The 16,308-nt window shown below is 38.2% G+C and overlaps 1 protein-coding gene across 1 annotated transcript; it reads left to right on the plus strand.

Annotated features, from left to right (window-relative positions):
• Window positions 1–1,277: 1,277 nt before the first annotated feature.
• CLK1 (CDC like kinase 1) lies at window positions 1,278–8,482 on the plus strand. The gene is made up of 12 exons (XM_007935250.2): window positions 1,278–1,438; window positions 1,647–1,866; window positions 2,847–2,937; window positions 3,363–3,429; window positions 4,757–4,873; window positions 4,962–5,128; window positions 5,791–5,885; window positions 5,973–6,102; window positions 6,784–6,866; window positions 7,388–7,467; window positions 8,116–8,206; window positions 8,339–8,482. Exons 1-12 carry the CDS (start codon window positions 1,278–1,280, stop codon window positions 8,480–8,482), a joined length of 1,446 nt encoding a protein of 481 aa, XP_007933441.1.
• Window positions 8,483–16,308: the final 7,826 nt, after the last annotated feature.

Genomic DNA, 16,308 nt, shown 5'->3' on the forward strand with positions numbered 1-16,308 from the left:
GTTGCAGTGAAAACTGGTGTAGAGAGCTCTGTTTGAGACCCTGTTTTCAGTTCTTTTAAATCATATGGTAATTCTCTGTTTCAGTTTTTGAGGAACAGCCAAACTTTTTTTGGGGCCAGGATGGGGGGTGGGATGGGCAGGGGTCGATTGAGAGTTGAGAGTCCAGGCTGTTAACACTGGTACTTGCTGAAAAGTCATTTCTATATAGTTTTTCCATTCGTTAGGGAATAAAGTAATAGTTCTCACAATTGAATTATGTTAAACTTTATGTAGTTTGGAACTACATTAGGAAACAAGTGGTGTGTAAGGTGAAATAATGGTATGGTGGCAACTTAATCTTAATTCCTTTTTTTAAGTCTTTTTTCAAGTCTTAGTAGAAACCATTCTTAAAGGAAGGTGGCTCCCTCCTCCTACCCTTAAATTGATTATTAAGGTTGCTTTTAGGAGACGCCAGATTTTGTTATTGTACAGGCTGGGAAGTGGTACTTGTAAAAAGGTGTTTTGTAGTTTTTGTTCTCTCGTGCCATCACTGATTTATGTGTATAATAAAACTCCTTGGCAGGTGGAATAATTGACTCCTTTATAAAAAGACTGAGTAATGATGATCTGTGTGCCTCGCAAATGTAATTACAGTAATCTAGTGATGGGATTAAGGAGCTCTGGTGGCATAATGGTTAAAGCTCTCAGCTGCTAACCAATAGGTCAGGAGTTCTAAGGTCAGCCACTCAGCAGGAGAAAGATGAGGCAATCTGCTTCTGTAAAGATGTGCAGTGTTGGAAACCTGTGAGGCAATTCTGTTCAGTTCTAGAAAGGGTCACTATGAGTTGGAATTGACTCAATGGCAGTGGGTTAGTAATGGGAAAAACAATAGGATTGCCTTGAGTTTGAGGCTATTTTGTGATAACTTTTAAGTAGAGAGAATTTTATACATTTGATTCTGTAGGTATTTGTGCTACTGGTAGAGTAGGAGCGAGATTTTACCAAAATTGATAGGTTGGGGTTTTTTTCCTCTTGTTTTACTTCTTTCTTTTCCTAAACTCTTGAAATCTACTTGATCCAAGGCATGAGGTGGATAATACAGACAGAATATATGAATAAAGTCCGACATATGGAACATTCCAGTGATGCTGTTTATCTGTGATTTTTAGATTGGGTAACAATGACTTTTAAACTTTAAAAGATCACAACTTGGGTGGATTTGCAAAGAAGATTTTGATTAAACAATTCTGTTGACAGTGGGAAACAATTTAACTGTGTAAAACTTTCCTTTTATGTAGATGAGACACTCAAGGAGAACTTATTGTCCTGATTGGGATGAAAAGGATTGGGATTGTGGAAAGTGGAGGAGCAGCAGCAGTTATAAAAGGAGGAAGAGGTCACATAGCAGTGCTCGGGAGAACAAGCGCTGCAAATATAATCACTCTAAAACATCTGATAGGTAAGGAGGGTGTTTAAAGGAAATGTCTGAGTGTATAAATATTTTCACGATTAAAACTTGCATCAATTAAAATAATTAACTTGGATTTCCATATTTCCTATGTCCAATGAGAAATACTAAGAGTACTGTTTCAAGAGATTTACTAGGATTTTGAGATTATTTGGTATTAATATAAAGTATTAAAAACAAGTTTTTAAAATTTCTCTAGCCATTATTTGGAAAGCAGATCTATAAATGAGAAAGATTATCATAGTCGTCGCTACATTGATGAATACAGAAATGACTACAATCAAGGATGTGAACCTGGACACCGCCATAGAGACCATGAAAGCAGATACCAGAACCATAGTAGCAAGTCCTCTGGTAGAAGTGGAAGAAGTAGTTACAAAAGCAAACACAGGATCACCTCACATCATCGTTCACATGGGGTATGAGCTCTTTTAAAACACTTTTGGAAATTTTTATTTCCCATGTGGAACAGGAAGATTGAATTTGTGTTTGACTATTTAAGAAAAGTTCTGTTTAAGATGAAGTCAACTGAATTTTAACTTAACAGGATTCTTTCTGTGTGTTTTAGATAGGAAATTCCCAAAACAGATTTTAATGTTAGTTGGCTACTGATTGTCATTCAGTGAAATAGTAAATAACAGTAAAATTATTTAGGTTAGTTAGTAAAAATGATTTCAAGATATTCCAAAAGGTTTTTTATGATATTTGAAGAAACATGTTTTGATAAATGGAAGCCTGATCACAAAAAGAAGACAGACATTGTATTTTTGTGTAATTGTGGTTTAGATATGCCTCTTTGTGCTAGCAAAAGCATGCTTTCTAAATTTTTTTCACTTAGCAACAGATTTTAACTATGGGTTATATGTTAATTTAGAGATTAGCTCAGATGACATTTAAAATGCTGTATGTTGTTCTTGTATGCCAAATATTTTTCCCTGAAAAAATTAGAGTTTTATTTACTGTTCCAATATTTATTTTCTTAGATTAGCTAGGAAATCTTAATTTGGCCACAGTTTTACTTTGATGAGTAAATTTTACCTCCTACATTGCAACGATTAGGACACTAGAAACTTAAAATTATATTTCAGTGAATGCAACAACTAAGCATTTTTTTTAAAAAAAGAAAAACAATTGTATTATGTTTTGTTGCCTTGCCACTTTGAGTATCTTATCTGAAAATCTGTTCCTTGCCATGTTTTTCTCCTGTTAACATAAACTATGTGCCCTGTGAATTTCTGGGGACTGAATTTGAAATTGCTCCTGCCAACCGTTTGTGGCCTGGCGTGTATCTGAATGCCTGAATATCTCCCCGCTGAATGAATTTCGTATTCTGCCCTGAATACACTCGGGTATATTGATTGGCTGGATGATCTTGGTGCCGCCCACTTGACGTTTCCAGAAGAGTCACCGAAGGAAAAGAACCAGGAGTGTAGAGGATGATGAGGAGGGTCACCTGATCTGTCAGAGTGGAGACGTACTAAGTGCAAGATGTATAGAATATTTTTCAACACTTATTAACTTTTCAGATAACATAATCTATGTATAGATTAAGATTTCAGGGATTTGGAAATCTTTTTTTCTTTCTATTTTTTTTTTCCCTTTTTCTTTTCTCTTTTCATTTCTTTTGGTGGGGTGGGATTGTGTTTTGCTTTCTTTAGAAATTTAATGTTTGTTGTACAGAACTTCCAGAACAGTAAATCAAATTAATGAAATTAGACCTAAAAATAATTATATATATGTATTTTTTTTGTTGTTTTTATTTTTTATTTTTTTAATGGTGTTGACCGATAAAATAAATATCTAGTGATAGGGAATTTATAGCATCAACTAGAATAATCTACATTGATAGCTTTTATCATGATAAGTAAAATGTTTCCATTTCTAGATATGACTGAGGTTTATTTCTCTCTTTTAGATGAAATTGTTGATACTTTGGGTGAAGGAGCTTTTGGAAAAGTAGTGGAGTGCATCGATCATAAAGCGTAAGTTTCCTACTTGGGGAGGTTGACAGTATAGAAAAGTTATTTAGCTTTAGAATATGGTCTGATCCTGAATTATGTATTTATCTTTATACTCTTTCAGCTTGGGTTTTTGAGTTGGGTCTATTCTTTTCTTCCTACATCAGTGGTTAGAAGTGATTTCAGCTATTCTTACCCTCAACCTACTGAATAAGTCTTCAGGATAGTTACCTGGTGTTTTGGTCCTCTAGTGCCGCTCTAACATAAAATACCACAAATAGATGGCTCTAACAAACAGGAGTTTATTCTCTTACATTGTAGGAGGCTAGAAGTCGTGAGTTCAGTGTGCCAGTTCTAGGGGCTGGGTGAAGGCCCCTTGACCTTGGGCTTTAGCCCACTAAAAGTGGAGGCTTCTATTAACTCAGGCAGCTGCTGAATACTGAGGCTGACCAACTCATGGTTGACAAAAAGGCACAGCCCCAAGATTGGCAGGAAACATGCTAAATGAAGACTTGCCTCCATCCAGGGTCCACATGTGCCAAAAGCTCCAGAGACCTTTCTTGATGCTGCTGCTTACATACTGGAAGCAGATCACATCCCTGAGGGAGCGACTCAGCTGCTCTAGTAGATTCCACCATGTAGTTAATTACCAGTCTCATCATGGGAAATAACTACATCCAGTTTATCCAGCCACTCAAAACCATACAACTTAACTACCACATTTTTCCATTACCTTTTTCCCTGTTTGATTTTTTTCTTTTCCTCTTCTGAATTGCAATTTTTAAAAAGATGAATTATTAGAGGAGCTTGCCCACTATTGGCTGGTAAGATTCTGAGAACACAAGTTCTTTACTGTGACCCAGCTCTATTCCAACTGTTCTGGTAACCTGGATCAAAGGAAGATTTGAGAATTTTGACGATGACAGGTATTGTAGGAAGAAACTGCTATATATAGACTTTGAAATTGGGGTGCTACTTGAGGTGGTAGTATCCCAATATAGTTGTTAAATTAGAGTTATAGATAGTTTATTATAGTTGAAGGACACCCCCCCATTAAGGAAAAAAAAAAAAAAAAACTCAAAAGTGAGTGGTGATCTGATGAATGAAATCTGTGTAGTTCTGCATATGTGTTATTTGTATTACCAACCCTACCATAATATGTTCAAAGGTTCTTCTAGTTGCTTGCATTGAGTTCCACTTGGAAGAGGGTGTGCTTATGTGTAATCAGTGAAAACTTAATGCTGATACATTTATAAAACAAATACGGTAGGTCAGAGTAGAAGTAATGCAAGCATTTGAAGAGGGTGATAGGAACATGGAAACAGTCATTTTTAAACTTTTCTCTCTACAGAGGAGGTAGACATGTAGCAGTAAAAATAGTGAAAAATGTAGACAGATACTGCGAAGCTGCTCGCTCAGAAATACAAGTTCTGGAACACTTAAATACAACAGACCCCAACAGTATGTTGTAAGTATCAAATTAGAACTTGGAAAACCATGCCGGGAAGTTTTGATTTGTGAAAGCTGTACTCAAGTTATTTTTCATGTGTTTATAGCCGGTGTGTCCAGATGTTGGAGTGGTTTGAACATCATGGACACATTTGTATTGTGTTTGAACTGCTGGGACTTAGTACTTATGACTTCATTAAGGAAAATGGTTTTCTACCATTTCGACTGGATCATATCAGGAAGATGGCATACCAGATATGCAAGTCTGTGAATTGTAAGTACTTTATATATTTTCCAGAAACTTGAGTTTTGATTAGTAAGACTAGTTTAATATCAAACTGATTAGAGAAGCTGACGTATAGGTGACTTAAAAGTACATGTGAAAAGATTTAGTTGATTTTTAAACTCTTTCCGTCAGTAGTGTGTATTTCATTCAGTAAATAGCATGTTGTTGTTATGTGCCGTCGAGTCAAACCTGACTCATAGCGACCCCTCCTTGGGTTTCCGAGGCAGTATCACTACAGAAGTAGATTGCCCAACCTTCCTTCCGAGGAGTGGCTGGTGGGTTTGAACCGCCAGCCATCTGGTTAGCAGGCAAGTGTCTTAGCCACTGTGCTACCAGAGCTCCTGTAAATAGCATACTATCTGATATAATATGTTGTCACTTTGAAGACTGATTTAGTCTTTCTGATTCCTGAAAATAGTAATCTAGAACACTGAGTGAAATGAAGGAATGGTGAATCTTAGCTGTTAGTAAACTGAGTAACTTTTTAAGGAGGATAATGAGTGGCTTTCTAGGTGGCTAGAATCTTGACCCACTCAGGCGTGTGGGAAAGGCATGAGAGATTATTTTATTGTAGGGCTTCTGGGTTTTGTTACGTCATTGTTTTTTGATTTTCAGATCACAGCGTTGTAAAATTTCTGTTTCATTCTCAGTTTTACACAGCAATAAGTTGACTCACACAGACCTAAAGCCTGAAAACATCTTGTTTGTACAGTCTGACTACACAGAGGCATATAACCCCAAAATGGTAAGTTGTTAGTGTATTGTCTTTATAATTTCAAGGGAGTATTTTTTTCTCTTCTGTGCTTTCTTAACCATCATTTATGGTTTTCAGAAACGTGATGAGCGTACTTTAATAAATCCAGATATTAAAGTTGTGGACTTTGGAAGTGCAACATATGATGATGAACATCACAGTACATTGGTATCCACAAGACATTACAGAGCACCTGAAGTTATTTTAGGTGTGTAGTTATTAATTGTGTTTTGGGAACCTGTAACAATTATCTTAATGGTTACAAAGATACATAAAATGACAGTGCAAGATACAATTTTCTCAACTGTAAGCAATGTATATATTTTTAATGAAATTGAAATTTACTTAACAGTTTGAGGTCCTTTTCTTTGTGGAATTTGTGTCTTTTCTCCTTTCACTCTCTAAGAGGAAAATACATTAAAAATTTTTAATCTCCTTAATTGTTCTAATAGTTCCAGAGTCAGCTTTGGGCCTCTGAGCAAGTGGTTATCACTTTGTCTCTTTGAGCCAAATGGAGTTTAGTTTGTGTATTTGTGGTATGTGGTGAAATTTTAAAATGTAATCATCTAATGCCTGTTATGTACCAAACACTTTCATGTCTGCTCAGTTCTTGCAGGGTAGAGATTAGTTCCTGTTTTACCATTTAAGAAATTGAGGCTGAGATAAACCCCCCCCCACTCCAAATCACTGGACCCACTGAACAAGTCAGAACTGGGACTTGAAACTATGAGTCTCCAGAGCTCTTGCGCTTTCTAGCTATATATAATATACATATATAATATCCTGGAATTGTGCTTCCTCTAGGATCCTTCCTGGTTAAACAGTAAATTGTATACATAGTTTAAGAAACATTGACTATATATTTTTCTTCTAATGCTTTGCTTTGTAGCCCTAGGATGGTCCCAGCCATGTGATGTCTGGAGTATAGGATGCATTCTTATTGAATACTACCTTGGGTTTACAGTGTTTCCAGTAAGTGACAGTAATCTGTTTTAGTGTCTGCTTCCCCACCTCCAAAAGTACCTTGTTTATGTAAATGAATACTTTAACTCTAAGGTAAACACATACATACACTTAGGTAGATGTTTTTTGTTTTTTCCTTGTTATAGACTGTTACTTAGGGATAAGCATAAAGAAACAAAACCCATTCAGTCTACCACCCTTGAGCATTAGTATTCTGTTCGTAATTTATTGTTCATCTCCCCTCCCCCTCAAATCTACCTGGAACAAAAATTTTTAAGTATGTTATGAACAGCATCCCTGACTGTATAGGTAAATTATTGGTGAGTTTGGTCTGTATGCCCTAACAGCTTTTTCTATCAGCTGTAACTGAAACCATGCCTTTTTTAGTGATCACCTTCCTTTGCCTTCTAATCATCCTGTGGACTAGAAAATGAGCAGTTGTGTTATTTAAGTTCTTACTTAAAAATAGACCACAGTGTGCAAGTGGAGATACTTGACTGACAGATTTTTTTTTTTCTTTATTATTTTAGACACATGATAGTAAGGAGCACTTAGCAATGATGGAAAGGATTCTTGGACCTTTACCAAAACATATGATACAGAAAACCAGGTATGTTTTATTTTAGAGTTAGTGCTATTCTTAGTGCTACTTGGTCACATGTTTTGATTAGAACTTGGTAGAACATTGAAGTCAAACATACTTAAGTTAAATTTCACATTACCTTGGGGATAGTGGATTGTTACTTCTTAAAAGTCACACCATCTCTCTAAGCTACTGCCTAAACTTTTAAATCTATGAAAGCATTTATAGATGTTTTGTGTTAAATACAGCCATCATTTATTAAAGTCAATATAAATTTCTTAGAGACTGACTTAGCATGTTTATTGCCATTATATTTGCTTTTACCAAGATTTTCTGTGTTTATAAAATATATAAAGAGAAAATTCCATATCTGTAATTTAGCTTTCATCACCATTTTAATGTTTTGATGACCTTCTGGACTTTTTCCTCCCTGTGAATATACATAATTATGAGGATTTATGGTTTGTATAAAGAGGAGATGTTTGAAGGTGGCAACCTGGTACTTTTAAGGAAATTTAACACTGCATAGCCTGTGTGTGTGTAAAATCAAGATACATTTTTTAGATGACTGCATTGAATTTATCTAGCAATATAATAATTGAAATCAATCACCACCTTTTTAAGGTGTTGCAAGTTTTCAATGTCAGATGTAAATGGATCTTGACTTATTTTTAGGAAACGTAAATATTTCCATCATGATCGGTTAGATTGGGATGAACACAGTTCTGCTGGCAGATACGTTTCAAGACGCTGTAAACCTCTGAAGGTAAGCCTGGGACATTGCTTAAATGGTTTTAAAAAAAAATTGAGTTTCTACTCTGCTTTTTTATGGTGGATAAATAAAATGATAATAAATAGTGGTAGCAATCACTTGAATATGTTTCTCTCTTGCTCACAGGAATTTATGCTTTCTCAGGATGCTGAACATGAGCTTCTGTTTGACCTCATTCAGAAAATGTTGGAGTATGACCCAACCAAAAGAATTACTCTCAAAGAAGCCTTAAAGCATTCTTTCTTTTTCCCCCTTAAAAAAACTGTATAGATCTAATTGTACAGATCTTGAAGAGATCATATAGACTGTATCAGTCTAATTTTTAAGTACTAAATTATTTGTATAGCTTTGTAAATTTCTTAGTTTTTGTATTACTGCCATGTTTATTTTGTTTGAATGATTTACGTACATAGCTAAAGTAAACTAATGGACATCTTTTTCAGTAATTACTGTATAAGATGATTTATTCAGAATAAACGTGTGCCTATGAAATATATATGAGTCTACATTTTCTTTCCTACCTGTCACTTGAAAGAGTAGATACTTTTCTGGTCTTGGAGGTGTTCTTAAGTCTTTAGGGGTACTTGGTTTTGTTTTCATTTTAGGGATTGCCAAGATTGGGATTTGTGCCTTTCTTCTCTGGGCTAAATGTAATGGAACCAGATTACAGGAAGACTGCTGCTTGCTGAGCTCTGCCTTAGTGGGGTTTTTCAAATGACTTGATGTCCTTTTTCTCCTTCAGGAACAGTAATGACAAAAGCTTCCAGACTGTAACCAAGTCTACATTATCTAGTGACTACAGTGAGGTAGCTTTTGATCTGGGATTGTTAGGTTTTGGTCTTTCCATAGACTTTTTTTTTTTTTTTTTTAATTAAGCCTGAGAGATTAAGCAAATTTGTAGACCATATTACAAATTCTTCCTTGTTGCCAAGATAAGAGCTCCAACTCCAGACCAGAGTGCTTAGATTCTAATTAGCCCTTACTAGCTATGACCCTGGAAAGTCACTTAACCTCTGTGCATCCCTGTATTTGTAAAGGAAAATTTAGTGGTTAAGAGTAACGTGTAAATATTTTAATACATGTAGGGCACAGTTGGAACAGTTATATTCTACATAAGCTTTTTATGGGTGGAGAACACATGTCTTAACCAGTGTGTTGCATAAAGTTCCTTTGGTCCCTTGGTTCTTGTAGTCTTTAATTTGCTTCCTGTAAAAAAGAAACATCAAAGGTGCTTGGTACAGATGATGTTTGAATTTCCTAAGAGAGTAATTGTTTAATTGTTGAGTTTCCCAGTTGATACACTTAAAAGAAGAACTTGACCTTTGTTATTGTTGTTATGTGCCGTCGAGTCAAACCCGACTCATAGCGACCCCTCCTTGGGTTTCCGAGGCAGTATCACTACGGAAGTAGGGTTGCCCAACCTTCCTTCCGAGGAGTGGCTGGTGGGTTTGAACCACCAGCCGTCTGGTTAGCAGGCAAGTGTCTTAGCCACTATGCTACCAGAGAACACAAATTGACCTTAGTTGCCTTATATTAAGTACTATATTATAGTCCTTAATTTTGAGATGTAAATTCTAATGTTGAAGATGGTGGCCTGAATAATCAGTTGCAGTATTTCCTTGCCTAAGATGATGGGGTTCAGAAGTGCATTGGTTACATGTTTGAAAGTAAAATGAATTATATTGGTTGACTTAACCTGAAGGGGCTATGTTTTCTTAGATTTAAAGTTCCAGGTTTTGTCCTGCTTCAAGAATGATATCCCATCAGCAAGACAGAAAATAACATCTGGTGTGGATTGGAGAGATTGAGACTCATACACTGCTGGTGGGACTGTAAAATGATACAACCACTTTGGAAAGTAGTATGGTGATTCCTTAAAAAGTTGGAATTAGAAATACCGTTTGATCCAGCAGTCCCATTACTAAGTACAATATCCTAAAGGAAGTGGGAGCCCAGGACAAGAACAGATAACATGCACACCCATTTCATTGTGGTGCTATTCACAATAGCAAAGAGATGGATATAACCTAGGTGCCCATCAACAGAAGAATGGGTAACCAAACTATAGTATATATACACAGTAGAGTACTATGCAACACTAAAGAATAATGTAGAGTCTGTGAAACACTGCATAATGTGGATGAACTTGGAGGACATACTGAGTGGAGTAAGTCAATTACAGAAGGACATACTGTATTAGTTCACTATTGTAAAAAGTCAAGGAAAGATTTCTGTATGGGAGGAAACTTTCTTTGTTGGTTACGAGGAACACTGCTAGATAGGTAGAGACAAGTACAGATTTGGGTGAAGGGAAGGACAGTGTACTAAAAGTGAGTAACAGAGGCACTGAGGAAGAGGAAGACATAGATACATGAGAGATACAACAAAGATGAACCTTTTTGCATGTACAGTACTGTGTTATCAGTGATGGCAAGCATTGATCTATGGGTGCATAGATGAGTGGGCAGGCTGAATGATCAGGTATGTCTAGGCAGAGAGTAATGGTGCCCATGACCATGTATAGGGTTGGCAGGCAGTGTTTCTTCATGCATATTTGTATGTGCTGTAACGATGGGTATATAGTAGAGCTGACAACAGGGCAAGGTGGTGGTGGCTTCTTGGCCACAGCAAGCTACCAAGGGAGCAAGTAGTTGGACCTGTGGGCTCAGGACCATAGTTGGAGGGGACATCAAGCTCAGTTGGCATAACATACTACACAAAACCCTTGTTCTACATCCTACTTTGGTGAGTAGGGACTGGGGTCTTAAAAGCTTGTAAGCAGCCATTTAGGTGCAGTGATGGGTCTCTCCTCATCCAGAGCAAAGAAGAATGAAGAAAAGCAAAAATGCATGTAAACAATTAGTCCAAGGGACTAGTAGACCATGCGATCCTCAGCCTTTATGACCATGAGACCAAAAGAAATTGATGGTGCCTGGCTACCACTGTCAACCATTCGGGGGGGATTTGTGCAAGAGACCCAGGATAGAGTGGGAGAACGATGTGGAACAAAATGCAATGATAAAAAAAGACCAGGTTTACTGGACTGATGAAGCCTGGTGGGATCCCTGAGGCTAGCCTCTAGTTACCCTTCAAGTCTAGAACTACTCACTCCTATAGCTTTCAGCCAAACAGTAGGCATATGAGATGAACATTTACATCAGGTAGATAGACTCCTTGGTGTGATCAATCATGGGAGAACAGAAGGGCAGTGTTTGCACAGGGGGACAGCTCAGGGTGCAGAAGTACATTGGAGGGAAGGACACAGGGAAGAGGTAAGTATGGGGAAGAAATGGAAAGGGAGTTGTTACATAGAGGGGAATTGCAATCAATGTCATGAGACAAAATGTGTATGAACTGCTGCATGGAATATGAATTTGCTCTGTAAACTGTCACCCAAATCACTATTGTGTTAGACTGGGTTCTCTAGAGAGACAAAACCAGTAAAGCTTATATAAAGAGAGAAAGAGAAATTAGGAAAATGGCTTGCACACTTATAGAAGCTGGCAAATCCAAAGTTCTTGGATCAAACGTCAAGCTGGAGGCTTTTCCCGACTCTTGCAGCTGCAGGGGCTGAGGAGCTCAAGGTTGGCAGGCAGTACACTGGCTGTTGACTCCAACGAATGACGAATCCAAGATTCCTGAGTGGTGGATTGTTCACTCATGGACAGTTGTAGTCAGCACAACAGAATCCCGATCCACGGAAGAGTGTCTCTTTTCCCAGAATGTCCATAAATATACTGGAAGCAGGCCACACCCCTAGGGAAACTCCCTTTCAATGGATTGGCTGCTTAAAACATATTCATCTGATCCCATCATGGGAATAAACCACATCACAACGACTTAAACCACACAAAATTGTGGTCCAGCCAAGTTGACACACAGCTCCAACTATCACAACTATAAAAACTAAAAAAAGTCCCAGAGCCAATTTACTAACATCCCATTGGTCAAATCAAGTTACATGATTGGGCCCAGAGTTCACATATGTGATTGCTGCAAGATAACATAGCAAAAGGATGGATAGCAGGAGGGATGGAGAATTTGGACTGTCAATGTAATCTGTTACCCCGTTGTTCGGTGCCATGCAGTCAATTTTGACTCAGAGTGACCCCCATGTGACAGGGTAGAACTGCCACATAAGATTTTCTTGGCTTGTAATCTTTACAAAGCAGATCACAAGGTCTTTCTCCCACGCTATGGCTAGGTGGTTCTGAACTTCCAACCTTTCGGTTAGCAATGCTTCACTGTTTGCACCACTGGGGCTTGTAATTACTTACCCTGGCTCCCAGTCTATTAACACAACAGCCAGAGTGAGCCTGTGAAAACTTGAGTTGAATCTCTCATCTCAAATCCTCAAATGGCTTCCATCTTGGTATAAAAGCCAAGGTCCTTATGATCACCTTTAATAAAGCTTTAAGAGGCCCGCTGTACCGCTCCACCTCTGATCACATCTTCAGCTACTTTCTCAGATTCAGTACTACAGTCTTACTGTCCTTAATCTTCAGACACACCAGGTACAGTCCTGCCTGTTCTTGACATCCACATGTCTTGCTTTTCTCTCATTTCTGAGACCTCCCCTGACCACTTTATTTAAAGTTGCAACAATCTCTTTTACCATCACTTTTTTGCTTTATTTTTCTCTGTAGCAACTTTTATGTGTCTTAACATATTTTCCTTTTTCTATTTTAGTTTTTATGCCTCTAAAAGCTAAACTCCATCCATCATGAATGTTTTAATTACTTTGTTAATTGTGTGCCCAAAAAGCCTACAACAGTGCCAGATGGATGAAGGCACTTGTAATAAATACTTGTTGAATGAATGAATGATGACTTTTTTTTTCCTTGAGCTGAGTTATTAAGGAAGTAAAGGAATAATCCATGCAGATATACAGATAATTCAGGCAAGATTGAAGCAGAGGAAACTATCTGCACAGCCCCCAAAAGCATCCTTGGTATATGCAAGTGAGTGTGGCTGAAGCTGAACAGGTGGTGTAGAGATTGTTAGGAGATGAGATTAGAGAGGCATCCGATCAGATCGTGTCGGAATTGTAGGTGGTTGTATAGACTAGATTTTAATGTGCATGGGATAGAAGTCACTGGAAGGCTCCACCTGGTGGCAAGAATGGCTGCCACAGGCCCTGGTTTATATTCTCCCAGTTGAAGGTGGGGCAATCTACTTCCCTAGTGATACTGCCTTGGAAGACCAAGGAGGGGTCGCTATGAGTTGCGTCTGACTCAATGGCACATAACAACAGCAACAACAACAGTTGAAGAGAGAAACTTGTCTACCTTTCAACAGTCACAGAAAAAGATTTCAAGAAACAATAGCTTAAATTTGTTTTAAAAAATCCAGCGTTTGGGAAAATGATTGGAGAATATGGACAAAATAAGATTGGCCATGGAAATGATAATAGTTGAAACTGAGCAATAAATCAATGAGGGTTAATTGTATTTCTTTATTTTTGTGTAAGTTTAAAATTGTCCGTAAGACTCTTCAAAAAAAATAAAAACTGCCCATGTAGCTGGACCACACTGGCCAGAAGGCTGCATATTCATTATAAATTGATTGATATTTTGGTGAGTAGTAATTTTGTGAGGTTAGCTACATTTACAGTCTACAGACTGAACCAGGTTTTTGAACCTAAAGGGAAATAGAAGATTCTAGATCTAGGTCTACAAATTTTTTCTGTAACGAGTTAAACAGTAAATATTTTAGACTTTGCAGGGCAAATGGTATCTGTGAAAATTCAACTGTGCTGTAGGTTGAAAGTAGCATAGCATATAAACAAATGGGTGTGACTACTATAACAGTTATATAAACAAGAGCCAAAGATGGCTTCTGTGTTTTAGACCAAAGTTGTTTACTTTTCAGAGGAAGCTGGGATCCTGTTGTTAGGTGCCCTGAAGTTGGCACTCATGGTGAACTTAGGTTCAGCAGAATGAAACACTGCCCAGTCCTGCACCATCCTCACAATCTTTGTTAGGCTTGAGCCCATTGTTGCAGCCACTGTGTCAGTCTGTCTCACTGAGAGTCTTCCTCTTTTTCACTGAGCCTCTACTTTACAAAGCATGATGTGCTCTGGAGATTGGTCCCTCCCGCTGTGACCAAAGTATGAGAGGCAAAGTCTCACCATCCTCACTTCTAAGGAGCATGCTGGCTATATTTCATCTAGGACAGATTTGTTTGCTTGCCAGCATCATGATATAAGTGCATCAATTATTCATTAGTCTTCTGTATTCATTGTCCAGCTTTCACATGAGTATGAGGCGATTGAAAATACTATGGTTTGGGTCAGGAGCACCAAAGTCTTCCATGTGACATCTTTGCTCTTAACCCTTTAAAGATGTCTTTTGCAGATTTGCCCAATGCAGTAAGTCATTGGATTTCCTGACTGCTACTTCCATGGGTGTTGATTGTTGTTGTTATGTGCCATCGAGTTGGCCCCAACTCATAGTGACCCCTCCTTGGGTTTCTGAGGCAGCATCACTTTGGAAGTAGATTGCCCCATCTTCCTTCTGAGGAGTGGCTGGTGAGTTTGAACCGCCAGGCTTCTGGTTAGCAGTCAAGTGCCTTAGGCACTATGCTACCAGAGCTCCTTGGTAACTTCAATCTGTTTTCATTTATCATGCTGCTGTTTATTGGCCCAATTGTGAGGGTTTTTTTTTTTAATGTTGAGGTATAATCCATACTGAAGGCTTTGATCAACTTGTACTTTCAGTACAGGTTTGATCTTCATCAGTAAGTGCTTCAAGTCCTCTTCACTTTCAGCAAGAAAGGTTGTGTCATCTGCATATCACGGGTTGTTAATGACTCTTCCCCCAGCCCTGATGTCACATTCTTCTCCATATAGTCCAGCTTCTTGGATTATTTGCTCAGCAAACAGATTGAATAAGTACGCTGAAAGGATACCCTGATGCACACCTTTCCTGATTTTAAACCATTCAGTAACCCTTTGTTCTGTTTGAATGACACCCTCTGTCTGTGTAGAAGTTCCCCATGAGCACAATGAACTGCTTTGGAATTCCCATTCTTCACAATGTTTTCCATAATTTGTTTTGATCCACACAGTTGGATGTCTTTGCATAGTCAATAAAACACAGGTAAACATCTGTATGGAATTCTTTGCTTTTAGCCAAGATCCATCTGACATCAACAATGATATCCCTTGTTCCACGTCCTTTGCTGAATCCAACTTGAATTTCTGGCAGTTCCCTGTCAAAATACTGCAGCAACCATTTTTAAATTATCTTCAGAAAAATTTTACTTGCATGTGATTTTTGTGGTAGTTAAGGTTATGTGTCAGTCAACTTGGCTGGGCCTGGTTTTTGAGTGTCTAGGCAGTTGCATGTAGTGATTCCCCATGATGACACTGGCAATCAACCTCATGGTGTGATCTGCCACAAGCAGCTTTAGGGATGTGGTCTGCTTCCAGCATATAAGAAAGTTTGGGAATGGTCTTGAGGTTTTGGCATGCTTGAATCCTGCATGTAGCCAAGTTGTCATTCAGCAGCCTGCCATATTGACTCAGCTGATCTTGGGACTGTTAATGGAACTCGAATTAGTAGCTTGCTGTGTGGTTTAATTTTGGGTGACAACCTTGGATTTGTCAGCTTCAGCAGTCAGCAGCTGCTTGAGTGAAGAGACACCTCCAGCTCCAGTGGACCAAAAGCAGGAGGCAAAGCTGAAACCCAAGGTCAAGGGGCTTTCACCCAGCCCCTAGAGTTGGTACTTTGAATTTGAATTTCTAGCCTCCTAAACTGTAAGAGAACAAATCCCTGCCTGTTAAAGCCATTCCATTTGTGTAATTTTCTGTGAGAACGGCACTAGAGGACCAAAACAATATTGTTAGATAATTTCTGCATTCTTTTCAATCACCTTTCTTTGGCATGGGCATAAATATGGAACTCTTCCAGTTGGTTGGCCAGGTAGCTGTCTTCCAAATTTCTTGACATAAATGAGCGCTTCCAGCATCCATGTGTTGAAACATCTCAATGGGTATTGCAGTGTAGTAAATTACTTAGTATGGCTTTTCTACCTATAAGTCATTGTAAACTCAGTGGTGGAATGAGCAACTGAGGAGCTCCTGATTGTAAATG

Source organism: Orycteropus afer, unplaced genomic scaffold (genome assembly GCF_000298275.1).
Source record: "Orycteropus afer afer isolate SDZICR_OR568_19922 unplaced genomic scaffold, OryAfe1.0 scaffold00002, whole genome shotgun sequence".
In the NCBI taxonomy this organism is placed as follows: Eukaryota; Metazoa; Chordata; class Mammalia; order Tubulidentata; family Orycteropodidae; genus Orycteropus; species Orycteropus afer.